This window comes from Brachyhypopomus gauderio, unplaced genomic scaffold (assembly GCF_052324685.1).
Source record: "Brachyhypopomus gauderio isolate BG-103 unplaced genomic scaffold, BGAUD_0.2 sc97, whole genome shotgun sequence".
In the NCBI taxonomy this organism is placed as follows: domain Eukaryota; kingdom Metazoa; phylum Chordata; class Actinopteri; order Gymnotiformes; family Hypopomidae; genus Brachyhypopomus; species Brachyhypopomus gauderio.
Window position 1 is genome coordinate 267452 of NW_027506918.1, and position 27867 is coordinate 295318.

The 27867-nt window shown below is 45.9% G+C and overlaps 1 protein-coding gene across 1 annotated transcript; it reads right to left on the minus strand.

The window, feature by feature from the left end:
- Positions 1 to 11381: 11381 nt before the first annotated feature.
- On the minus strand, positions 11382 to 18337 carry LOC143496606 (E3 ubiquitin-protein ligase TRIM35-like). Its single transcript, XM_076992785.1, has 7 exons — positions 18331 to 18337; positions 18229 to 18254; positions 17797 to 17892; positions 17456 to 17686; positions 17221 to 17243; positions 16719 to 16837; positions 11382 to 13089 (listed from the first exon to the last, which is right to left on the minus strand). Exons 1-7 carry the CDS (start codon positions 18335 to 18337, stop codon positions 12551 to 12553), a joined length of 1041 nt encoding a protein of 346 aa, XP_076848900.1. The 3' UTR covers positions 11382 to 12550.
- Positions 18338 to 27867: the final 9530 nt, after the last annotated feature.

The window sequence follows — 27867 nt, forward strand, 5'->3', positions numbered from 1 at the left end:
ATTAATCTAGATTAATCTATATTAAAATGGCTCATATGCGTGCTAACCAAGTAATGACTAAAAGTCAGTTTTTGAGATAGGGTTTCTTAATACAGAGGGTGCATTAGACCAGGGGCTCATCTCCTGTTTCCAAAATGCATCAATGACTGCTTGAGAAAGCTGTTCTACTTTAATATTTGAAGAAAAACATGTTTAATAAAATGTATGCTACTTGTGTTCAACGGTTTATTCAGTTAAACATGAATTTGTAAGCCTATACTGTACATTAAAAGGGGTTGATAACATGTTTATTCAGCTAAACATGATATTTGAAATGTAAGCCAACATTTAGTTGTCACTTTGAGGACCCCGGCCCCTCCCTTTTGGGCGTGTGTTTACGTAGTCTACGTGCATCGTCTGCGTCTGTGGATATCCGTGGTTATGGCTATGTCATGTGATAATTGTCTCACCTGTGAATCGTCTCGTAATCACGTGGGGCTAATGTGGTTTGTCTATTTAATGTGCGCTCGCGCAGTGTCCTGTGCTCGTCATTGTCTAAAGCTGGAAACATACTTGCTGTTTGCCCATGCGTTCGCGTAGACAACCGGCTGCGTTGTGAACGTTACTGAGAACATACTAGCCTATGTGCAACGCGTGAAACTGGAGGCGTCCACTAGAGGGCAGAACGTAGAAAGGGCTTCGGTATTTTAACGATGCAAACATGGCAACACTCGAGGAGATAAGCCTTTGGGTAATTTTACGGTAACGGCAGAAAAAACGACGACAGCGATCCCTTCGTAGGTGGTATGTAAGGCCGTTAAATCAAAGACGTTGTGAGAATGGCGAGTTTGTGTCGTTTGATATCGTTGTGTCCATTTTGATGCTGGTTAGCGGCTACACTGCCCCTAGCGGTTTTGTGTGTATTGCACCTCGCGTACGCGTCGCGTTAACTTTTGGAGGATGTGCAAGACCTACGCGCCAAACCGACGCAGGATACGCGAAGCAGCCATGATGCGTACGCGAACGCGTAGTTAACAGCAAGTATGTTTCCACCTTAAGTCTACACGTTCTACGTATGTGTTTGATGTTCTTCTGCGCTGTTGCGCAATATGTGTTTGGATTAAAAGTTACGTTTGCTCCACAACCCGAGGATTCTGTGTCTCGTCCTTGGCTGCGCCCGAACGTCACATTAGTACATTTAACCTCACGGACGTAATTTGGGGGGGACTTTTTCAAAAGCCGGTTTTGGTCCTCTGCAGTTTTAACGGTTAAAAAGAAATATTTAAATAGCGACGAATCTAGCGCTAGGACCATGCAGAAAACGACCGCTCCGAGCTCCGCTCCGGTAACACTTTACGTTCCTAAAAATGAATTTTCCATGAAACAAACCTGGCGACTTCGTGGCTGCATCCATGTAAAAACACGTACGATTTGTAAATCACAGGTTTGAAAACTCGTTCTTGCCCCTACTGTACAATTTGGTTAGGAATACAGCCGAGCTAAACTATCAAGTTGAAGTAATCATAGTTTGCTTACCCATTTTGACCCAGTTCCCAACCCAACTTAGATTAACGGCGATAATTTTTATATCGCCCGATAAGATTATCAAATTAACGTCCGCCGTTAATGGCCCACCACTAATAAATATATATATATATATATATATATATATATATATATATATATATATATATATATGAAATGTATCTGCGGCAAGCTGTGCAAGAATGTACATGGACTTAAAATCAGTTCCAGGAGGGAGGTGGATTTTGCAAGGCCTCAAAAAGCTTATCAACTGGGCAAGGATGAGTTTCAAACCTACCAAATCAAGATCCTTGTTAAAAAGGGGAAAGGTGATTCTATTTCTCTTTGGCTGGATCTGTAATCCCCTCCATCAGTGAGCAGCCAGCGAAGAGTCTGGGGAAATAGTTTGATGCATCTCTAAAAGACAAGTATTCCATTCAAAAGTCAAACAGCTAGAATGTTGGCTCACTAAGGTTGACAAGTCAGGCCTGCCAGGCAGATTCAAGGCATGGATCTACCAGCACTCCATCTTACCATGTGTCCTATGGCCTCTGCTGGTTTTCTCAGTCCCAGTGTCAACGGTGGAGTCCCTGGAGAGGAAAATAACAAGCTTTCTACGTAAATGGTTGGGCCTCCCCCGCAGCCTCAGCAGTGTAGCCCTGTATGGGACCAGTAATATATTACAGCTTCCATTCAGTGGTCTCACGGAGGAATTCAAGGTGTCATGAACAAGAGAAGCACTTCAGTACAGGGAGTCCCGGGACCAGAAACTGGCAGCAGCTGGAACTGAGGTCAGGACTGGTAGGAGGTGGAGAGCAGAGAAAGCAGTGGAGGTGGCAGAGTCACGTCTGAGGCAGGGGTTGGTGGGGACGGTAGCCACTAGGCCTGAACGATAATCTCACGATATTTTAAAACGCGATTCTCTAATCACACAGGCTGCGATTTAAACTGGTCACGTGACTTGGGAGCGAGCCGAGCCGAGGACGAACGGAGCAAACTCGAGCAGAAGGCAGGGAGGTGGAGAAGTGAAGTTAACACAGCGCACTTTAACTTGTTGCACAATGGCTTCAGGCTCGACAGAAGCTGACACAACTGAAAGTCTAATACCAAAGAGGGGCAGCACATCAGTTGTGTGAAATTACTTTGGCTTTTAAAAAGATGCTGCTCAACGTCAGGTACCCTGCAAAACGTGCCTTGCTACTGTCGTTACGACGCGAGGAAACACTACAAACCTTCTTCAGCATTTAAAAAAACACCACAAAGCCTTGTATGATATTTGTAAGGCTAAAATGCCAACGACCAGTGCTGCGTCTTCAAATACGCCAAAGTGTTTCTCTGCGCTTATACAGCTTTAGTATGCGGTGAGCAGCGAAATACCGTAAAATCACGCATATAGGCGCAATAAGATTTTTTTTTTTTAAACAAAGTTTATTTATTAGTTTTTCAATTTTAAATGTGGCATCACAACTTGCTACAAAGATTTCCCCCACCCACTCCTGACCCTGACTATGAAAGAATATAACAAAAAAGGAAATATAACTCAATAACTAAATAAATAATAATAATCAAAGTAAATAAATAATAACATAATATACATACGCACATACCTGCCTACGCAAATATGTGCACATTCTGACATACATACAATAATAATAATACCAACAAATAAAAATATTTAAACCATATTAAACAATGATAAATTGGGAATCACTGATAGGGGGTATAATCAGTATATTTCAGTATAAACTGCTATAAGCATTAGAGGGAAGACAGTACCAAGGCATAGCTAAACAATTTTCTTAATTACATGGCTTGCTCATTCTACTGAAGTATTAAACTGACAGAACTCAAAGACTCAACTTGAATAAGAAAGGGCTGCCAAATTAATGAAAATCTATCTGTTGATCCCTTAAGAGTGTACCTAATCTTCTCCATATTGATAAAATACACCATATCCTTAATCCACTGTGCGAATGTTGGGGGATTCAAGTCTTTCCATTTGACCAGAATTTGTCTTCTAGCTACTAGCGTGGCAAAGGAGGTGCAATAAGATTTAAAGCACGGAGGAATCGCGAAAGCGCGGATAGCTTGACCGGTCCAGCAGACAGGGTTCACTGACCGAACCGTTTGAAAGTGTAACTCCTTATGGATATAATCCGAAGTGGCACGCTGAAATAACTCAGGCAGTAACGGAGTTCATAGTGAAAGACACGATGCCCGATATTAGTGAACAAGCCCGGCTTCAAGGCTTTGTTAAACACACTGGATATGCGCTACCAAATGCCCTCACGCACATATTTTAGCCAAGTTGCTATACCTGCAGGGTTGCCAACTCTCACGCATTGAGCGTCTTAGACTAAAAAGTTACTAGTTCGCTCTGGCGCCAACCACAGGCGATTGATCGATCACGATATAATAATAATACTTAAATTTAGTCCATTTTACCCCCCCCCCCCCCCCCCCCATAACAACAAATTACGTTCGCCACCCACTCCAGGTTCAAGTCTCACTCCAAGCGATCTTGAAAAGTTGGCAACCCTGTATCTGAGCTGTATAAAAAATGCCGAAACAGAGTTTCCTAAAAACAGTGGGAAAATATCGCGATTTTGAATCGCAATCGCAATTTATAGATTAAAAAATTGCAATTAGATTATTTTACAAAATCGTTCAGCCCTAGTAGCCACCGGCAGGGCTGCCTGGGCCTGTTTCCAAAGACCCGAGAGAGCAAGGCTACAGGGAAGGAGAGACAGCTTTTGATTCGAGCAGGCCTGGAAGAGGAGAGAGTGAGTAGAACAGTGGCACTCAAGCAGCAGGGAGCATGGACAAAGTGGCAGAGTATCCAGCAACGAAAAATCACATGGGCAAACATCACACAGACTGACTTTCAACGGGTACATTTCCTTGTTCAGGCTGCATATGACACTCTTCCAAGCCCAGCCAACCTCCATACATGGGGCAAAAGTGAGACACCAGCCTGCCAGCTATGATCAGCAAGGGGCTCATTACAACGGGGCGCCATGACCACATGCTGAAGGCAGTGGCAGCATGTCTTAGCAGTGCCATAAGCACATGCAAGCATCATCTTGCCCCAAAGACAAGCATTGTTTTTGTCAAGGCTGGTGAGGCACCCTGCCAACAGCAAAGGGCAAGGTCAGGTCTCCTCCACACAGGCTCTGACTCGCAGCTGCAGCCCGACCTGGGGAAGCAGCTAAAGTTCCCTCAGCATATAGTTCCAACATCGCTCAGGCCAGACATTATCATCACCTCTGATAGAACAAAACAGATGATAGTGCTTGAGCTCACAGTGCCCTGTGAAGATTAGATGGAAGAGGAGAATGAAAGGTGTAGCGGAGACATATGTTATTTATGGATTATGAACGGGGCACCATCCTGATTGCTCAGGAACCAGTATTGTGATAACGGAGATAGGTGGAATATGGTTTAATCAGTCTCATTACTAAAGGGTTAAGTTCTGATTCCGCGCAGTGACCTAATACCATCGACCAAAATATGTATTTACCACCGTGACCAGATTAATTACATTACATATTTATTAAATGGTTAATATTACAATTGATATAAAGAATAGCATATGGAATGATTTGGCTCAAAGTGAAACTAAACCTATATGTGAATCTATTGATCTAAACCAGGCATATAATAGTTAACAACAAAGAATATATAATTAAACAACAATAGCGAATGATAAACAACTGTCTGTGATCATTAGATTTAAATGGATTATATGGCTAACCCTAACCCTAAGACATTTTCTAATTCCTAAATAAATTGACTTACATACTCTGCCTAAATAAGTATTAACTTGGTTCTATTAGTTTACACATTGAGCCATTGTTAATTTCAACTTTTGGACAAAAAATGACACATAATGCACAGACAGGCATGAATGTGAGGTCACATACGCACACATGAGAATGATTACATTCAATGAGTAACATACGAACTAATACATAGATATGTGTATGCCTAATATCTGTGACGCCGGGGGCGTCGGGACAGAGGCAGCCGGAGACGTGGGTTGAACAGAAGGTGGTTTATTATCCATGGCAACCAGAAATACTCGTAGCACGCAATGCACGGTAAAGCTCGTAGCGCATATACTGCAGATGCAAGGTAAAGCTCGTAGCGCATACACTGTAGATGCAAGGTAAAGCTCGTAGCGCATACACTGTAGATGCAAGGTAAAGCTCGTACAAACACACACGGTAGGGACGTGCAGACACCCAGAGACGCTCGTGTAGTGGCAATGTGCAGCACTGGACCAGACGACCTGCGGGCTTAAGAAGTGCAAAGTAAACAAGAAACAGGTGCTCAGTATGATGGTGATTGCGACTGTGGGAGTGGCTGCGTGCGCGGGGGTGTGTGCTGGGATCGGCTGCTGGCCGGGTTGCGCGCCCTCTGGTGGCGACCCGGCCCCCTCACCGTGACAGAGCCCTCCCCCAAGGACCCCTCCCGTCGACTCCCACGCGGTCTTCCCCGTCGCCGCGGAGCTGGCCGGTCTGGATGTTCCCTGTGGAAGTCGGCGATAAGGGAGGGGCCTACCACTTGAGAGGCCGGTATCCAGGAGCGCTCCTCCGGTCCGTATCCGACCCAGTCCACCAGGTACTGTAAGCCACCTCTTCTGCGCCTCGAGTCCAGTAACCTCTCCACGAGGTACGCGGGTCCGTCCGACAACTGCAGCGGCGAGGGCGGCCGTGACGTCGAGGCCTCCTCCAGTGCACCTGCTCTGTATGGCTTGAGAGCGGACACATGAAATGCACGCGACACACGTCTGTCTTCGGGCAGACCGATGTGGTATGTAACTGGGTTAAGCCGCCTCAAGATGACGTACGGGCCGGCATATCTCTCCCCCAGTTTACCTCTCCTGCCCAGGCGTCCATCTTCGGTGGAGACCCACACCTTATCCCCTACCTGATAAGATGGGGTCTCTCCCCTCCGACGGTCGGCTTTCCGCTTGAATCGCCGAATCGCCTCTCTCAGCCGCTGATGGGTGTCCTCCCACACCCGCTCACTCCTCTTGCACCACTCCTCGACGATGGGCTGGTCTGAGGACGCGGCGTTCCAAGGATAGAGCGGCGGCTGGCGACCGAGCACGCACTCGAACGGTGTCATCCCCGTGCTGGAATGTGTGAGGGAGTTCTGTGCGTACTCGGCCCAGGGCAGAAGGGCGCACCATGTGTCCGCGTGCTCGCTGCAGTACGCGCGCAGGAACTTTCCTACTTCCTGGTTCGCTCGCTCCACCTGTCCGTTAGCCTGCGGATGGTAACCAGAGGTTAGGCTAACCGTGATGTTAAGCTTGGAGAGGAACTCCCGCCACACACGCGAGGTGAACTGCGGTCCCCTGTCCGACACAATATCCTCAGGCAGACCGAACTGCCGGAATATGTGCCGAAACAAGAGATCCGCAGTCAATCAATCAATCAATCAAAGTTTATTTGTATAGCGCTTTTCACAACACATGTTGTCACAAAGCGCCTTACAGGATTTAAGAGGTTAACAATACTACGGGTCCAGAACCCTAATGAGCAAGCCAAGGGCGACAGTGGCGAGGAAAAACTCCCTATGATGGTGGGGAATAGGAAGAAACCTCGGGAGAACCAAGACTCAAAAGGGAACCCATCCTCCATTGGGCGGCCCGTTAACACACAGATTACACAAAATACAGACAAATACACAAGTCACACACAAATCACACAATCAGACTAAGTAAAGGTAAAAATGAAAGTTCTGGGTTATGATATTGTCACTGTAAATGTCTGTTGATGAACGCCAGGCTTTCATTCCGTGTCGGAGCAGCGATGCTGGTATTGTAGGCTCCGACTGCAATGTTACTCTCCAGGTGAACCTCGGAGAAAAGATACGAGATGTAGTAAATATGTAACAGATTAATCAAAGGCCAAACTAAACAGATGAGTCTTTAATCGAGTTTTAAACATTGAGACTGTGTCTGAGTCCCGAATAGAGGCAGGAAGATTATTCCACAATTGTGGAGCTTTAAAAGAAAAGGCTCTTCCACCTACTGTGATCTTTTTGATCCTAGGAACAGTTAATAACCCTGCGTCCTGCGAGCGAAGTGAACGCGCTGGGTTATATTGTTCAATAAGTTCACTAAGATAGTCTGGAGCTAAGCCATGCAGCGTTTCCCCAAGCAGTGGGCAGGCCCCGCAGGGGAAGGAAGCGAACCATCTTCGAGAACCGGTCTATTACCACCATGATGACCGTGTTCTCCTCGGACGGGGGGAGGTCCGTGACGAAGTCCAAAGCGATGTGCGTCCATGGTTGCTTAGGTGCAGGGAGAGGGAGGAGCTTACCCGCAGGAGGAGTGTGTGGCACCTTGCACCGCGCACACACCGCGCAGGACGCCACCTGCTGCAGCACGTCCCGGTGCAGCCCCGGCCACCAGTAGCGAGCCCCCAACAACTGAGCCGTCTTTGACACCCCTGGGTGCCCCGTCCCCACTGACGTATGAGCCCAGCTGATGAGGGCACTACGGTGCGCGGGGGGGACGTACTTACGGTGCGGCGGGCAACCGGGATGCGGGTTCGCTGCCTCGATCTCCCGATCGATCTGCCACTCCAAAGCTCCCACGACGCACTCTGGCTTAAGCACCGGCTCCTCGCTTGTCGACTCCGTACTGCCAGGAAAGGACCTAGACAGCGCATCCGCACGCTGGTTCTTCTCTCCTGGCCGGTATGTCACCTGGAACTTGAAACGAGAGAAATACAGAGACCACCTGGCTTGACGGGCGTTCATCCGTTTCGTGGTCCTGATATATTCCAGGTTTTTGTGGTCAGTAAGCACGGTGAAAGGATGCTTAGCTCCCTCCAGCCAATGTCTCCACTCACCGAACGCCTTGCGCATGGCCAACAACTCCCGGTCTCCCACCCCGTAGTTACGCTCGGCGGCGGTGAGCTTCCTCGAGTAGAAGGCTATGGGACGGAGAGAGCTATGCTTCTTCGGTCGCTGCGATAGCACCGCGCCTACTCCCACGTTTGACGCGTCTACCTCCACTATAAAGGGACGGTTAGGATCCGGTTGGTGCAGAACCGGCGCGTCGACAAACGCTTGCTTCAGCTGGTTGAACGCTCTCGTAGATCTCTCTGTCCAGCGAAGCTTAACTCCTCCCCCTCTCAGCATGTCAGTAAGGGGCTCTGCGATCTGGCTATATGCGCGAATGAACCGCCTGTAGAAATTCGTGAAGCCCAGAAATCTCTGCAGCTCGCGCCGTGTGTGAGGCTGCGTCCATTTCACGACCGCCTCTACCTTCCTGTGCTGCATGTGCACGGAGCCTGGCCTAATGGTGTAACCTAGGAAGTTCATCTCGCTGAGATGGAACTCGCACTTCTCGAGCTTGCAATACAACCGATTGCGCAAGAGTGTGCCCAGAACTGCCCGTACATCACGCACATGTTGGTCGTAGGAGGGAGAATAGATCAGGATGTCATCGATATAAGCGACAACGCATCTATTCAAATACTCCCTTAAGACCTCATTAATGAACGCCTGGAAGAACGACGGAGCAGACGCCAAGCCATAAGGCAAGACGCGATACTCGTAGTGCCCCGTAGAGGTACTAAACGCCGTCTTCCATTCATCACCCTCGCGTACGCGAATAAGGTTGTAGGCGCTGCGCAGATCTAATTTAGTGAAGACTTTAGCCTTCCTCAACTGCTCCAGTGCCGACGGCACTAGAGGCAGCGGGTAGGCAAAGTTCACTAAGAGGGAATTGAGCCCTCGGTAATCTACGCATGGCCTCAGGCCACCGTCTTTCTTCTTTACGAAGAAGACGCTGGCTGAGGCGGGAGAGGTAGAGGGAGTAATATAACCCTGAGCGAGAGCCTCCTTAATATACTGAGCCATGACCCGCTCCTCCTCCTGAGAAAGAGGATAGACTCTACCGCGCGGTGGCGTAGTACCTGCCTTGAGTGTAATGTGACAGTCCCAGGGTCGGTGAGGTGGTAACTGGGTCGCCTTGGCCGCGCTGAACACCTCCGCTAGATCCTGGTACGGAGCGGGAATGACTGGAGTGGAGCTGATGTTTGGGCTCTCAACGCTGGTGGATTGCGCGAACACACGGGAGGGAGACCGGGTGCCCTGTAGGGGCGCTACCCACTTCAGCAGCTTACCCGTGGACCAGTCGATAACGGGGTTGTGGAGTCTAAACCAAGGGAGACCTAATGTGATGGAATAACGTGTGGAAGGGAGCACAAAAAAACTAATCTGTTCCCTTCGACCCTGAACGTGTATGGTGACTGGTGCAGTGCGGTGAGTAATAAAACCCCCGCCCACAGGTCGCCCGTCCAGTGCCTGCACGCGTCTCGGCTCCTCGAGTCTGGTCAGGGGCACCCTCAGCTGCTCAGCGACGCTCCTCCGCATCAGGTTCCCCGAGGCTCCCGTATCCACCAAAGCAAACACAGACAAGGACATCGCCCCGTAAGACACTGACGCTTCCCACGTTAAGAGACCTTTCATTATAGCGATACTCACCCTAGCCCGCCCCCTCTTCGAACCAGCGGTACGAATGAGGGGAGGGGCGGCAGCACCCATCTCCATGGGCTCGGCGGGCGTGGTCTCACAGGGCGGTGCGTGCACGGGAGCCTGCGGGGTAGGAGGAAGCGCCGCTCCTCTGCCTTGCTCCTGCAGCAACCTGTCCATGGTTATGGCCAGGTGCACCATCTGATTCAGGTCCTGTCCCTCGGGCCGACAGCTCAGCTCTGCCCTCAGGTCGGGCTTTAACCCCGCCAGGAAGACGTCTGTCTGAGCCGCTTCTCCCCAACCAGTCCTGGCGGCCAGGGTCCGGAACTCCAGAGCGTAGTCTGCGGCACTTCGGCTTCCCTGCCGTAGTTTCAACAGGCTCTGGCCGCAGACCCTCCCATGGCTGGGGTGGTTGAAGACCGCCCGCAGCTCGCGAACGAACTGATCATAACTGCGGGTACACGGCTTCTCCGCGCTGATCTGGGCTGCTCCCCAGTCCAGTGCCTTGCCCTGTAACCGGTTTACCATGAAGCCAACTTTCTCCTTCTCCTCCAGGTGAGGCATGCTGGTAAAATAGAGCTGGCACTGGACCAGGAAGCCCTCACAACGCTCCGGGTCCCCGTTATAGGGCTCGGGTGGAGGTATCGGCGTTCTGGGCGTCGGAGGGAGCGCAGTTGCCTGTACCGTCAGAGCCTGGATGCAGGGCTGCACATTCTGTGACGCCGGGGGCGTCGGGACAGAGGCAGCCGGAGACGTGGGTTGAACAGAAGGTGGTTTATTATCCATGGCAACCAGAAATACTCGTAGCACGCAATGCACGGTAAAGCTCGTAGCGCATATACTGCAGATGCAAGGTAAAGCTCGTAGCGCATACACTGTAGATGCAAGGTAAAGCTCGTAGCGCATACACTGTAGATGCAAGGTAAAGCTCGTACAAACACACACGGTAGGGACGTGCAGACACCCAGAGACGCTCGTGTAGTGGCAATGTGCAGCACTGGACCAGAAGACCTGCGGGCTTAAGAAGTGCAAAGTAAACAAGAAACAGGTGCTCAGTATGATGGTGATTGCGACTGTGGGAGTGGCTGCGTGCGCGGGGGTGTGTGCTGGGATCGGCTGCTGGCCGGGTTGCGCGCCCTCTGGTGGCGACCCGGCCCCCTCACCGTGACAATATCGCACATTACATGTTGATACTTGGTTATATATGAATCTAAATTAATATTACACCGGAATACAAGTGTATTGATATGTCTAAAATAATGCAGCACATGAATATGGAAATACACAGGTCTCTATGACTGTAACTCACAGAATTAATGAGCATGCATATATATATATATATATATATATATATATATATATATATGCATGCCTGTATTCACTATGCAGTTCAAGACTACAAGAACGGGTAGATCTAACTACTAAAACACAGTGATACATGGATATGCATCAATGTGGGGTGATTATACAATAACAGGTATTCTGAAAAGATCACTTAATACTGATGTACATGATAGATCATAAGTTGTTTTTTATATCAATCTCATATCACAGTGTTCAAATTCAAAGGCACATGGTCCTTTGTTACTGTGGTCCTTTGCCCTTAAGGACTGGAAAGCTGAATAATGGTTTCAAAAATAATTACCCTTTCCTTGGTTGAAATGTTGTCGAGTTTGGTGTTTTTAGACTGAGTTCGCCGAGTTGGTTCCAGTAGGCTAGGTCCCAATTCCATGTACAGTTCAGATTTGGAGTTACAAATTTGTCCATGACTGAGGTGCCCTTGAGTAAGGCACCTAACCCCAACTGCTCCCCGGGCGCTGGGCTAGGGCTGCCCACCGCTCTGGGCACGTGTGATCCACAGCCCCCTAGTAATCACTAGTGTGTGTGTGTGTTCTGACTGCACAGATGGGTTAAAAGCGGAGGATAAATTTTGATTGCGGTTAGGATACTAATACAAAAAAAACATGTATTGAAAGTATTCCAATATACTGTGTGTGTGTGTGTGTGTGTATATATATGAAGATGAATTCAAGGCAACTGTAACGCTGCATGTGCAGCGGAGCGAGGAGACGGACACAAATGCTGAGGAGAGCGAGATTTAATAAAGGGAATACCAAACTCAGGGTCGAAAAGGAATGCGTAGGTCAAATCCGAGAGGGAGTCAGAACATGAAACACTGAGTGACATACTGAATACAAGAAAATGAAACATGGGTAGAACACGGAAACAAACGAACAACCAGGTACATGAAACACAGGGCGACTGGGCTGAAAACGAGAAGTACTCACGACAGGAGAACGGGCTGGACGCGAAACAAGGCATATAGCGAAAGCACAAACAAAACCACGGATGACTCGACTGGGGAATGACGGGACTTAAATACAATGACATAAACGAGGGGCAGGTGACGGTAATAACGAGGGGCATAGTAATAAACAAGGAATCACGAAGACAAACGAGCGGGGCGGGAGCAACAGGCACGGAAACACAGACACAAGGGAACCCGGAGTGACAGCCAAGGGAGGGGGCGAGGCCATACGTGACAGCAACATTAACTTTGCTGTTCCACTGTTACTGATATCTTTGCTGGTAAGATCCTCATAGGAGAGGGACTTTGATTATAGAATAATGGGAAAACAGTGTGAGTAAAAGTGTGTGTTATAGTGCGCAGGTGTGAACTGGTTAGAAGATCAGTGAATGTCACTTTCCCCCTGTCCCAGTCCAGCTGAACTCTGACCCTCTTCACTTTCTCTGTAGGTGTGAGGTAGTGATGAGTCTGTCCTTGGCGCTGTGTCCAGTAAGTGCCTGTATTGTAGCACAGACCCCACACTGAACTCCAGTAAGAGTTTCCCTTTCTCCATTCAGACTCGCTAATTACACCCAGTTCCCATATTTCACTGTCTCCAACATCAACATCCCAGCAGTGTGTCCCTGAGTTAAAACCCTCAGAGCCCAGGACACACACATGTGGATCAAATCTTTCTGGATTATCAGGAAGCAGTGATTTGTATGGTCTCTGTTCTACCGTAGTGAGATCATCAGACAGGTGGAGTTTTGGATTGGCAGTGTTGGGGTCCAGAGTAACAGGATCTGAGGAGAGAGAACAGAATGAATCATCATGTTCTTCATGTGTTTATGTGATGAGGTCACATCTACAGACTGCAGGCCCTTTACTCTGAGTGAAATGCTGCAGTAGGTTGATAAGAGGGAAGTGATGGTGATGTTGTGTGTTCACCACACACCCCTGCAGTACTTGTGTGCTTGTTGTTTTGAAGATAGAAATTGTGTCTATTTGATTAATTATAATATGTTTACATGTTGTCTCTAGTGATGTTTACAAACAACAAGATTTTAACCATCTGCTCGACATTCTGGAGTTTTCCCAGTGTGAAGTTTTCATTTCTGGACCAATACCAACTGCACGTCGAGGCAGTGGTCACATTACCAGACTGCTGGCTCTAAACAGCTGGTTCGCTACAGCCTATGCACATCAGAAGGTAAACTTCATTGACAATTTCAATGTCGGAATGTAGATTGACCAGTAAATTGAGAGCTTTGCCTTTTGGCTCAGCTCCCTCTTCACCACAACGGTCCAGTACAGCGTCTGCAATACTGCAGCCGCAGCACCGATCCGCCTGTCAATCTCTCGTCCCATCCTTCCATCACTCGTGAAAAAGAACCTGAGATACTTGAACTCCTCCACTCGAGGCAAGGACTCATTCCCGACCCAGAGAGGTCACTCCACCCTTGTCCAACTGAGAACCATGGTCCAAGTTTTAGAGGTGCTGATTCTCACCCCGACTGCCTCGCACTCGGTTGCAATCTGATCCAGTGAGACCTGTAGGTCCTGGCCCAATGATGCCAACAGGACCACATCATCCTCAAATGGGAGACGCGGAATCCTGAGGCCACCAAACCGAACCCCCTCCACCACTTGGCTACGCAGAGAATTTCTGTCTATAAAAGTTATGAACAGAATCGGTGACAAAGGGCAGCCCTGGCTGAGTCCAACTCCCACCGGGAACCAGTCTGACTTACTTCCGGCCATGCAAACCAAGCTCCTGCTCTGTTTGTACAGGAACTGGATAGCCTGTGGCAGCAGGCCTCGTAGTCCATACTCCCGGAGCACCCCCAAGAGGAATCCCGAAGGACACGGTCGAATGCCTTCTCCAAATCCACAAAACACATGTGGACTGGTTGAGCAAACTCCCATGCACCCTCTAGGACCCTCGCAAGGGTGAAAAGCTGGTCCAGTGTTCCATGACCAGGACGGAACCAACATTGTTCCTCTTGTAATTGAAACTCGACTATCGACTGGGCTCTCTTCTCCAGTACCACTACATAGACCTTTCCAGGGAGGCTGAGGAGTGTGATCCCCCGATAGTTGGAGCACAATCTCCGGTCCCCCCGGAGCCTTGCCACCAAGGAGTTTCACAACTACCCTGGTCACCTCAGCCTGAGTGATGGGCAAACTCCCGTCCAAGTCCCCGAGCTCTGCTTCCTCCATGGAAGACGTGATGACGGCATTGAGAAGATCCTCAAAGTATTCCGTCCACCACCTAATGACATCCCCAGTTGAGGTCAGCAGATCCCCAGCCCCACTGTATACACTGTTGGTCGGGAACCGCTTTCTCCTCCTGAGTTGCCTGACGGTTTTCCAGAATCTTCTCGGTGCCAATCGAAAGTCACTTTCCATGGTCTCACCAAACTCTTCCCACACCCGAGTTTTTGCCTCCTGTACCCATCTGCCGCCTCCGGAGTCCCACGAGTCAACCAGGCCTGATAGGACTCTTTCTTCAGAATACATTGGGTTTGGCGATTGCCGCCATGACAGGCACCGACAACCTTGCGGCCACAGCTCTGGTCCACCGCATTGACAACAGAGGCGTGAAACAAGGCCCATTCAGACTCAATGTCTCTGGCCTCCCTTGGGATGCGGTCAAAGCTCTGCTGGAAGTGGGAGTTAAAGACCTTTCTGACAGGTTCCTCTGCCATGCACTTATAGACACTTCTGTGCTTGAACATGGTGTTTGTTATGGACAGACTCTGACGAGCACAGAAGTCCAATAACAAAACACCATTCGGGTTCAGATCGGAAAGGCAATTCCTCCCAATCACGTCCTTCCAGGTCTTACTGTCACTGCCCACATAAGCATTGAAGTCACCCCAGAATGCCCAGAATGGGCACCTTCTAGTATCCCCTCCAAGGACTCCAAGAAGGTTGGAACTGCCATTTGGTTCATAAGGACAAACAACAGAGCCCATTCCCCAACCCGAAGGCGTAGGAAAGCAACACTCTTGTCTAAGGGGGAAAACCCCAACACACAGGCAGCGAGCTGGGGAGCTATGAGTAAGCCCACTCCTGCCCTCCGCCTTTCACCCTGGGCAACTCCAGAAAAGAATAAAGTCCAGCCTCTCTCGAGAGGATTGTTTCCAGGACCCAAATGTGTGTTGAGGTGAGTCCAACTATATCTAGTTGATATCTCTAAGACTCGCACACCAGCTCAGGCTCCTTCCCAACCAGAGAGGTTACCTTCCATGTCCCAAGAGCCAGGTTCAGTAACAGAGGATCAGTACGCCAATGCCCCCACATTCGGCCACCGCCCAATCCACAATGCACTGAACCCCTACTACTACCTCTCCCACAGGTGGTGGGCCCATGGGAGAGTGAACCCAAGTATCTCTTTCTGACTGTCCTCGGCCAGGCCCCATGGGTAGAAACCAGGCCACCAGGCGCTCACTAAGGGGCCCCTCCCCCAGGCCTGGCTCCAGGGTGAGGCCCCGATAACCCTGATCCGGGTGAGGGTAACTGTTATTTATGAGTTCCATAGGGGTTTTTGGATCACTCTTTGTCTGGCCCATCACCTAGGACCAATTTGCCTTGGGAGACCCTACCAGGGTCACACCATTCCATATAGCCCTGGAGCAGGGGGTGTCTGCTTGGGCTCAGCTGGACTCCAGGCTGTGGGGAGGTGGAGTTGTGTCTGGGTGTTTGGAGTGGTGTGTCCTGTTCCTGGAACAGTGCACATTGTCTCTGGGGTGTTTGCTAGGGTCTCCCCAACTTCACAACCACACTCCTCCTCCTATGACTTCTCTTAATAGGATGGAGGATTGTGGGAAGCCCCTTAGCCTGGAGTCTCAAGGACCCATGTCCCACTTCATACAGCCCTATAGGGTCAGACTCAGAGTGATGGTCTTCCTCTCATCTGTGAGATGAGTCCTCCTCCTGGTAGAGGAGACCAAACCCAACATACAGCACAGGAACCTCTTACACTGATTCTCCTTTGTTAGGGATGGGGGAGGAGGCAGGATGGAGGAGCAGGTGGAGGTGGTGGTGTCCTGGGGAGAGTGGGTGGTGTAGAGGTGGAGAGTGGGTGGTGTGTAGAGGTGGAGAGTGGGTGGTGTAGAGGGGAGAGTGGGTGGTGTGTAGAGGTGTAGAGTGGGTGGTGTGTAGAGAGGGAGAGTGGGTGGTGTGTAGAGGTGGAGAGTGGGTGGTGTAGAGGTGGAGAGTGGGTGGTGTAGATCTCCTCATGGACTGACTGTCTCCCCTCAGACCAGCAGTCAACTGGTCGTCCCCCTCACTGTTTATACTAATACAGCCTTTAATACTGGAATAGTTCATTTACCAAACACACAATGTTAATGTTTCTCTCTCTATAGAGTTCTAATTGTGAGGAGAACAGAATTACTCTAATTAATCAAAGAACACCAAAACTCACAGTACTGGAGAATTTTCTGCATTCTCTCCCAGACTCTGAACTTCAGGTTGGAAAGATGTTTTGCTACATTGATCAGAGCTCCTGACACCTTCTCGTGTTGTTTTGGGGTGTGATGAACTCTGGAAATGTAGAAAGCTATTATATTATTAAAATATATTATATATATTATATCATTATTTATCTTATTCAAAGTATTTAACGTTAAAAGTAACATGTGAAATCTTTCATAAAATCCATCAATATGTATTGAAATGTCTGCACATGGTCAGTGTCACGGTAGGCGGGGTCAGACCCACAGGGGAGCCGCCCACTTCACATTCCATACATTCCTCTACACAGCCCCTCCCCCTTTCTAATTCACCCACATACTCCATCATCACTGACACCTGTCTGTCATCTCCTCACTTCCTACTTCAGCCCACAAGTTCTGCCAGTCGTCTGATTGTATCAGAACAATCACAATGTGTAAAAATGTGGAGATCAAACAGAAATAATCACTTACTGTTTCAATGTGGACAACACGTTCTGAGAAGGAAACAGAGGGACAATTGTGGCTTTTCCTTATATGATAATAAAATCTATGGGTCTAAAGACCTTTACACAAACACACACACACTAAAACAAATGTCAAATGGCCAAGATGGCCAGTGAGTGATTCTTTTTCATCTACATTGGTGTATTTAACATGTTTTGTACGTGTGTTTAAGTGAGAGAGAGACAGACTGAGTGATTCTTACTAGTAAGAACGGGATGTTCTCAGCTTCCATCTTCTTCTCTGTGTTTCTGATTTGATCTGAAAGAGTTGCTATTTCTCCACTCATCTCCTCAATCTTCCTCCTCATCATGTGACTCTTCTGCTCCTCTTCCTCCTTCAGTGCAGCTAGTCTTGCTGCTTCTTCATATCTTAGAAACTGGTGGATCTTCTCAAACTCCTCCTTTATCTGCCTCTCTGTGTGCTGGGCCTGATACTGGAATGGGAGATGATGAGGAAATATAAACTGTCTAAATGTGTGTGTTTCATTATGGTGTACGTGGACAGTGATCACAGCACCATTCTGAACTCAGAGTGACCTTTCACCTTAATGTGTGCTGCTGTTTTCTCACAGACTTGTTTATGTTCCTCTAAGAACTTCAGATGCTGCTGTAGAGACTCCAGTGAGGTCTTGAGTTTGTCCTGTAAAACACAGGTTTAGTAGAGGACAGTGTGAGTCTTACAGGACTCATCACTGTATCTGTATAGATGCCCTGGAGATTACAGAGATTATAACGACAACACAATGGTGTGATTACTATGATTCCTTATCATCCTTTTACTATCAAATGGAGATGTTTGCTATATTGTAGCAGGTGGTATATCAATGGTTTAATTATATTATGTTTCATTATGAATGAAGGTCTGATTTAGTTGTCTGAAATGTCATCATTTGACAAATGTAATCTAGACTGTCTAACATATATTTCAAGATAATTGTAAACATTGGAAAAACATTACAGTTAAAATGAAGAGCACCTCAGAAGATCTCTGACTCCTGCTCGCTAGAAAAGCCTCACACAGGTCCTTTAGTGCACGATTACAAGGAGGATAATCTCTTGAAGATCTTCTCCTACAAACTGGACATTCTTGAGATCCCTTGGCTTCCCAGAACTTCTGCAGACAGGTTTTACACACACTGTGGCTACATGACAGTAGAACAGGATCCCTGAAGATGTCACAGCACACAGGACATGAAAACTGTTCTTCTGACAGAGTGTTTGTAGCAGCCATTTCCTCCAACAGCTGCTGTGCTGTTTCTCTGTAATGTCTCCTTCTGTACAAACTTCACTTTCACTTTTAGATCGTCTGCAAAAACACCGTAGCACAGGAGAGAATCAGTTACTGTAGTCCTTTATCCAGATTTTAGTTTAAATTCCTTTCATAAATAAAGCAGAAAGAAGTAAATACCAGATTTAAGAGGTTCTCATAATATTTATAAATCACCTGGGGGGTATTCCAAGAAGCGGGTTTAACAAACTCTAAACTTAACCCTGAACTCGGAGTTGTCTTACCCCGATCTGACATACTCAGAGTTTTCGGTTCCAAAACGGCTGATCGGAGTTAAAGTAATCAGGGTCGCTCAACTCTGAGTAGGTTGACCCAGACAGAAGCGCGTTCACGCGTAACTAAGAAAGGCATTCTTAATGGAACGCAGATAAATAGGATTTATCATGGACTTAAACGCGAAAATCAGCCGAACATCGTATTTCACACCACTGTAGCTTGAAGTATTAATGACTGCGTAAGCAGAATATTTAGATATTATTAAACGTAAATGCAATACTGCGGTAGCTGCTAGAGAGAGGCAGTCAGCATGTCAAAAAATTGCCAACAGAGTTAATGCGTGAGTGAAAATTATATTTTTATATTTAGCAGAAGGGTGCGATTATATTATTATTTTCTCCACCTTTATAATACTGTATTGAGTTTTTAAATATTTTTTTAATTGAACACTTACTAATTCCAGGTCTAATCTGAGTGGTGTGAAACACACATGGCATCAGATAAAATGAAGTATAAGAATATTGTACAAAGTGGTATGGCTGTACATAACTATATCTTATTCTTAAAATGTAAAATATATTTATTTACAGGAAAAATGAAATAATGAAACATAACAGTGAATTTGACTGTAATGTATATTAAAAGGTTACAGGGTGGATGGTGGGGTGGGTGGTGGTGCATGATTTAATGTGGAAAGCAGTGATTGCAGATGGAGTCTCTGACAACTCCACCATCTCTGTTGTCACCCACATGCATGTAAGGTTCCTCGTCTGTGGGCATGTCAGAGATGGTAGGCTGTCGCTCTTCCTGGATGGTTGCAATGTTGTGTAATACCACATATGCCATTATTATGTGGCACGCCCTATCAGGGGTTACTCTGAGCCCCTTCAGGCACTGAAACCTGGCCTCGAGGATTCCTAGGGTCATTTTAATTCTTGCCCTTGTTTTGCTGTGGGCCTGATTGTAGCGGGACTGTGGTCCAGGTGCAGGATCTGAATAGGGAGTCATAAGGTAGGCTTATAGGACAGGCAGGGATACCCTCTGTCTCCATGAAGGAGGCCGTCATCATGTCCTATATCACACTAGGGTTTGCAATGATTTAACTATTACACTGCATGTGAACAACTAGCAAAACTACCGCAGGCCTACTCTGTTCAGATTTGTTGTACAGTGTGGAATCATACACGGATCCTGGCCATCTGGCTTCAACATTTGTGATGAGGTGGGAAGCATCACATATGATCTTGATGGGAAGAACGGTCAGTTACAATAGCTACGTTATTTTTGTTACCATTAAAGATAAGTACATTATTCATTAAGGATGATAAAGGTTAGTACCTGTACATTAATGCTATGGATGAATTTTCATGTTCTAATGGTGCTGGAATAGGTAGCATATGTAGGTTCCATCAATACAGCCAATCACTCTAGGAAATCCTTAAAAATGTAAATGGAATGAAGTTCGTTATATATTGCTTCTCCTTTGCTTAATTTCTTTATTGTCCGTGTGAAATAAAGACAAACCAATGATGCTGTGGAATTCCTCTTTGATGTCCATAACTGGCTTAAGCCCAGGAAACACCACAAAACCGGGCACTAGTCATTTTGATGCCGGACATAGTTTTCGGACAGACCGACATACAGTAGCTTTGCTGACAGATTCCGCATCTCCTACACTATAAAGAAAACTTCCACTAGCAAAAAACGAAGACCAATATATAACAATCTGGAGAGAATTTAGGGCTGATCCGCGATGTGTAATATTTGAAATGTTATTATAATAATAAAGTTATTGATGTAAGTAATGGATTGTGCTGAAAACGATAACGTTCATTAATAAAAAAAAAATTTCCGAAAATGATAGTAGGCCTATGTCTATTCGGGGTTTTATAAGGCGTTCCCGACGAAGAACTCAGCGAATAAACTGAGTTTCAATATCCACACGATCTTCGAGGAAAGGACACGTCATGATGACGTGTTTGTAACTCTGGGTCAGGTCCAAGTTAACCTGCCAGCGAGCAGGTTAGCTTCAGAGCATAAGTTGCTATAGTAACTGACTCCGGTTCTCTTTAAGCTCGGTTTCTGGAACGGAAAACCTCGAGTTTCCGTGAACTCTGAGTTAACTTACCCGGGTTTTCTCGCTTAACCCGCTTCTTGGAACACCCCCCTGAACGCAGAATTAATAAAGACTAGTGTGTCACTCCCAGACTTATTTCCTCAAACAGGCAGGCGTTCACAGGGAGGAGGAGCTTTTGTAAAGAAATAAAGGAGTTGAAAAAGTGTGATGTCTCCACCAGATGGCGGCAGGTTACTATCAAGTACTTGAATCAGGGAAACATCCGCTAACTGAACTTCAGGTTTTAATATTTATTCATTAAATAGGAGTGGAGCAAAACATTTGAAGTAAATATTTACATTTTGAGATCATGATTTTAATTTTCATTGTACTTGTAAATAATAAATTAAGTTAGTTAAGCAATGATAAGTTCTTTAATAAAGTAGTTCATTTATTGTAGTTCATGTATCAGTATTTGAGAGAGCAGTGTGTGAGGGGACCAGCAAGACATTTTATAAACACAATAGAATATGGCCCGCACTTCAACTTTTGCACTGGAATTTGGCTTTTTAAAAGAGATATTTTTAATGACAGTGACTTTGAACTATCCCTGGTCACAGATCGCCCACCGCCTGCAGTGACACCACAGGTTTGATCTTCCACTGCAGCTGCAGTGAATGCAGTTGCATGTATTACAGCTCCAACACCCACTGTGGCAACAGTGGCATCCTACACACCACCTGCAGCATCCTCCCCATCACACCATGTGTGGTGTCTGAACCTTCATCCTCCCATCACACCATGTGTGGAACCTTCATCCTCCCATCACACCATGTGTGGAACCTTCATCCTCCCATCACACCATGTGTGGAACCTTCATCCTCCCATCACACCATGTGTGGAACCTTCATCCTCCCATCACACCATGTGTGGTGCCTGAACCTTCATCCTCCCCATCACACCATGTGTGGAACCTTCATCCTCCCATCACACCATGTGTGGTGCCTGAACCTTCATCCTCCCATCACACCATGTGTGGTGCCTGAGCCTTCATCCTCCCATCACACCATGTGTGGAACCTTCATCCTCCCATCACACCATGTGTGGTGCCTGAGCCTTCATCCTCCCATCACACCACGTGTGGTGCCTGAGCCTTCATCCTCCCATCACACCACGTGTGGTGTCTGAACCTTCATCCTCCCATCACACCGTGTGTGGTGCCTGAGCCTTCCCCTCTGTTTTTGTCATGTGGTGTGAAAGTAATCATTAGGCCTATTTAAACAAAATAAATGAAGAGTCACAATAACATGAATGAATCATTTTCATTTTGAGTATTTGATTGTCTAATTAAGTAAATTTTAAAATGTTACAACCTTGTTGTAACATTGGAGTGACTGTATTGAAATCAATTTTGCAACCTGTACATATTTCATAAACCCACTTAAATACATTGTTTCAGTAGTTGACACATTGAAGTTCATAATACAGCAAATTGGCTATTCCAGTGTAAATGGTTTTTGATTCATTGGAAAAAAATCACAAAAAGTGTTACAACTGTCCCTGGTCTCCCCTATATGTACGGATCAGCCCCGCAGCTGGATGGTCCGATTTTGTAACGAGTGTGAATCAGGAGACGGACACAATTGCTGGAGAGAGGCTGATTTCTCCTACATCATCCAATTGCACACCCGGAGAGCCAACCGCAGTTTTAGACCTGCAGTTCTAGACCTGCAGTTCTAGACCTGCAGTTCTAGACGTGCCGTAGTTTTAGATGTATGTAACGTAATATCCAGATAGTGTTTTAGTATGTCGCGGGAGCAGATGGAAGAATGATATTTATAAGCAACAATAATATATGATAGATATATGATAATGTCTGAAGGTCATTTTTGGGTTATCGTAATGTTTATGTCATGAATGTTTATGTGATGAATCTGGCTAGCGTTAGTGTGTCTTAGTTCATTAGTTCTGGCTACCTTTATGGCTATTTAGTAGCTTTGATTAAATTTGAAACAACTTAAAGGAAGGAAATTAGCACTTACTACGCTACTATTAATACTAAAAGTAGTAAGCAAACTAAAGTAGCATTTCCCCATCATTATTAACCCATAAGAACCCAGACTATGTTCTGAATATTGATACAATTGAGCATATTAATATATGATAGACATATATTTAGTCTGCTAAATGCCATAAATGTAAATATGATCGGTCTGAAGGTCATTTTTGTGTTATCGCAATGTTTATGTCATGAAGGATGAATCTGTCTAGCGTTAGTGTGTCTTAGTTCGTTAGTTCTGGCAACCTTTATGGCTACTTTATAGCTACTTCGACTTTGAGAGAAATGCTAGTCCTGCGAACGTAAGTTGTTGCCGGGGGGGGGGGGGGGGGGGGGTGGGTGGCGAACGTAAAATGGACAAAAATTAAGTATTATATAGCGATCGATCGATCGCCAGTGTTTGCGCCAGAGCGAACTGGTAACTCATTGAATCATATATATATATATATATAGGTAAATAAACTAGATTTTTTTCGGCGTGAGAAATCGGATGTGTGGCGTGTGAGCGAAAAACCCCAAGTATCACATAATATTTGCTAGTTGCATGCCAATGAAGGTATACAAGTAAAATAAATCACTCATAACATTCTGGAAACGTATGCTTACTCACTGAAAGCATCCGGACATTATGCAATTTTTGCTGATTTAATATAAAATAGCCTATGCCAGTAATCCAGTAGTTTAATTAAAAATAAAATATCTTCAGGAGACAAGCTGTGTGTGTAAATGACAAAATTAATCCAAACTCCCTAAAAGAACAGGGAAAATGAGGTACTACTTCTATTTAAATACAACATGTGATGTACATTATCGTTTAAAACTTGTCAAATGTTAGAGATTTGGCTAAAACAATTGAGAATCAATGGGCATATTTAACAAATAAACTCTTTATACAATGGATTATTACAATATACAAGCCCCTGAGCCTACGGCATGCATTGGAACTGCTGGTCTAGAACTGCAGTTGGCTGTCGTTAGCTACATTCCGAGCCGCTAGGTGGCGCATGTCTAAAACTACCGCACGTCTAGAACTGCAGGTCTAGAACTGCAGTTGGCTCTCCGGCTGTGCAATTGGATGCATCTCGATTTATTGACGGAACTAGCTCGCAGTCTGCGCCAACGCGGACGGTGCGAGACCGGCGAGGCATAACGACTCACATTACTTTAACACACAACGATGATATAATGCATACAACAACTCGTCGCGTTAGCACTGATGTAACAACTCGTCGCGTTAGCACTGATGTAACAACTCGTCGCGTTTGCACTGATGTAACAACTCGTCGCGTTTGCACTGATGTAACAACTCGTCGCGTTTGCACTGATGTAACAACTCGTCGCGTTTGCACTGATGTAACAACTCGTCGCGTTTGCACTGATGTAACAACTCGTCGCGTTTGCACTGATGTAACAACTCGTCGCGTTTGCGCTGATGTAACAACTCGTCGCGTTAACATACAGCAATCATGCGCAGAATGGAAGCCATGAAGGCCATTTTACATAATATGACAATACAATGAAAACTAAATAAACGTCACACACAAATTTGAATCTTCAAATACCCAGACACGAAATATCGACAAAACGTTAAAAACACGAGCAACCAATCCCAGAGAACACTTGACTAAGGAAACACCAAAAGTTGAAAAGAACCAACAAACGAGAACTACACTACAATCGACGATGACACACACCGAACTAGAAGGACACAAATCACGCTAACCAAGGAACAACTAACTGTTCCGACACATACACCGAGGAGATTAAATCAGTTAGAGACCGGGACATAAACAAACGATACCACTGATATCCATACTTAAATGACTAAACTCTGACCATGTAGATACTCAGTTAACATGACTAGGAAAAACAGATACATAATCAGAAGCGGAGAACTCCGAACTAACAGGGTTATGTGGCGTGAAACAGGAGCCTGACTGTTACACAAAACAACAACCTCCAATGAAGGAATGAGAACACAGGGAATAAAACCCCAACTCATTACACACACAAACCCAAAACAGCTGATGAGACTAATACTGGGTGGGGGAAACAAAACAGGGCGTGACCACGGATGATTAAACTAGTGGTGGGACATTAACGCATTAATTTCGATTAATTAATTACAGGAAAATTAACGCACTAAAAATATTAACGCATTTTAATGCATGAGACACTTTTGCACCGTGGAATGTTTCTCCGTGCACAAGTTCCAGACATACAGAGTATATGGACGCACAATAAGATGAGCATGATGCAGATGACTGAAGAGGCTACGCGGGTGGATGGGAAATTTAAATATAAGAAACTTCCAGATGGAAGTAAAACAAAAATAGTGTTTTTTACACTTTATGTAGGAAGGAGTTCGCTTATCACAGGAGCACTTCCACCCTTCGTTACCACACCAACGCAAAACATGTTGGGGCTAACGCGCAGGTCAGTAATGATCACTTAGCCACTTAGCTGCTAATTGTATTCCTAGTACGATATGGTGAACAAACGTCCGTATTTTCCGGGACATGTCCGTATTTCACATCCTGTCCCGGGCGTCGCGGGTTTTTTTTAAGTGAGGAAATGTCCTGGGGTGAGTTTCCCCAAACGTTCTTAGCGCTAAGTACTTCGTAACCTCGTTCTTACGTACGAGGTTAAGATGTACTTAGCGCTAAGAACGTTTTGGGAAACTCACCCCTGGTTTTTAAATTACCTTCATTGGACCATTAAGACTGGATTAAACTTTCGCGAGTGACCGTCGCGCGCGACTCCGCACGCGTTTATACGTGACGCGTCATATTATTTACAGTGTTGTTCGCTCTCTGTGGTCGAAGCTAAAGGCTTACAAGAAGCACTGCAAATTGTGTCAACTGATGCAAGTTAAGAACTGCCGTCCAGAAAGACAATGTCGAAGAAAATCCAGCAGCTGTATGATGAGGAAAGGGAAGTAAAACAGGTTATTGTGAAGAAACAAATGTGGCTCTGACTGGGGATCACTGGACCTCTGTTAGCAACAAGAATTATCTTGGTGTCTGTGACAGCTCATATTATAGATGATGAAGATCCAGTCATTTGCTTTGAGCATGCAGAAGACCACTTATAGGCACTATGGAGATCCCTGTGGCAGAGGCCTGGGAAATTAAAGAAAAATATACCATCTAAAATGGTATTAAAAAACATCTTCTGATTTACTTCAATTCTTCCAATATCCTGAGCAAAACTTCCAAAATTAAACAACATTTTTGGTCAGAATTTCCAGTGTTCTGAACTGTTTTTTGCACTCATCTATTGGTCTACGTAGTAGACTGGTGGAAAAATAAACATGTTAAAGTTTATGATTATGTTCATTGATTCATTCATCATTCAAACTTAAATTAATATTTCTCATGTTAAATACTGAAATGCGATTAAAATGCGATTAATTTCGATTAATTAATTACAAAGCTTTCGATTAATTCAATTAATTTTTTTGACCGCATCCCACCCCTAGATTAAACAAAACAAAGTAACTAACAGCATGAACCAGGGAGAGGGCTGAGTCAGATATTACATAAGCCCCTCCCAAAGCGTGCCACTCTGGGGCACGCAAAATCTCACAAAACATAAAATTACACATACATATTACATAACCAAAAAACAAAACACCACCTACCAGGTCAAACAAAACCCAAATGGGTAGGCCAACAAACTTAACAGGGACATAAGGGTTTCAATCAAGGTCAACCCCGAATGGGAACATCCGGCAACGAACCAGACAACAGGTGCAACGGGGCACACCGTATTACAGGACCAGAAACTGGCACCGGATCAAACAAACCCCCAGGCAAAACAGAACATGCCGAACTGGATATGGGGGGCGAAATAGAGGGTACAGACGGGTTAACCAACTCAACAACCGATCGGGTCGATACAATAGAAGGCCGAAAACACCAGGTTTCAGGGCACCGGGCAGGACCCTCGCCAGCAGACACAGAGGTCGCAGAACTCTGAACAGCCAAATTAGGGACAGGCGAGGACCTAGGAAAAAGATCAGAAGAAACAGAACCAGTACCACACGAACCCAAGGAGATTACAGAGGTCAAAATACACAAAACCACAGACATATGCACAGGAACCAAGTAGGTGGGAGAACACGGCAAAGACAACCTAAAAGGAACAGAACCAACAGACGGACACATCTCCAAAGGCACAGACATAATCACAGGTAAAGGGACCACAACAGACACAGGAACCAAAACATAGTTAGGTACAGGAGCAAGAAACAAAGGCAAAGATTTAGGATCAAAGACACGCAACAAGTCAAAAACCGTGGGACTATTCCCAGAGCTACTGCCAGTACCAAATTGCACATAGGGAGCACCCCTAGACCTTGTAGCGTTTGCACTGATGTAACAACTCGTAGCATTAACATACAGCAATCATACGCAAAATGGAAGCCGTGAAGGCTATTTAACATATGACAATACAATAAAAACTAAATAAACGTCACACACAAATTTGAATCTTCAAATACCCAGACACGAAATATCGACAAAACGTTAAAAACACGAGCAACCAATCCCAGAGAACACTCGACTAAGGAAACACCAAAAGTTGAAAAGAACCAACAAACGAGAACTACACTACAATCGACGAGGACACACACCAAACTAGAAGGACACAAATCACGCTAACCAAGGAACAACTAACTGTTCCGACACATACACTGAGGAGATTAAATCAGTTAGAGACCGGGACATAAACAAACGATACCGCTGATATCCATACTTAAATGACTAAACTCTGATCATGTTGATACTCAGTTAACATGACTAGGAAAAACAGATACATAATCAGAAGCGGAGAACTCCGACCTAACAGGGTTATGTGGCGTGAAACAGGAGCCTGACGGTTACACAAAACAACCTCCAACGAAGGAATGAGAACACAGGGAATAAAACCCCAACTCATTACACAAACAAACCCAAAACAGCTGATGAGACTAATACTGGGCGGGGGAAACAAA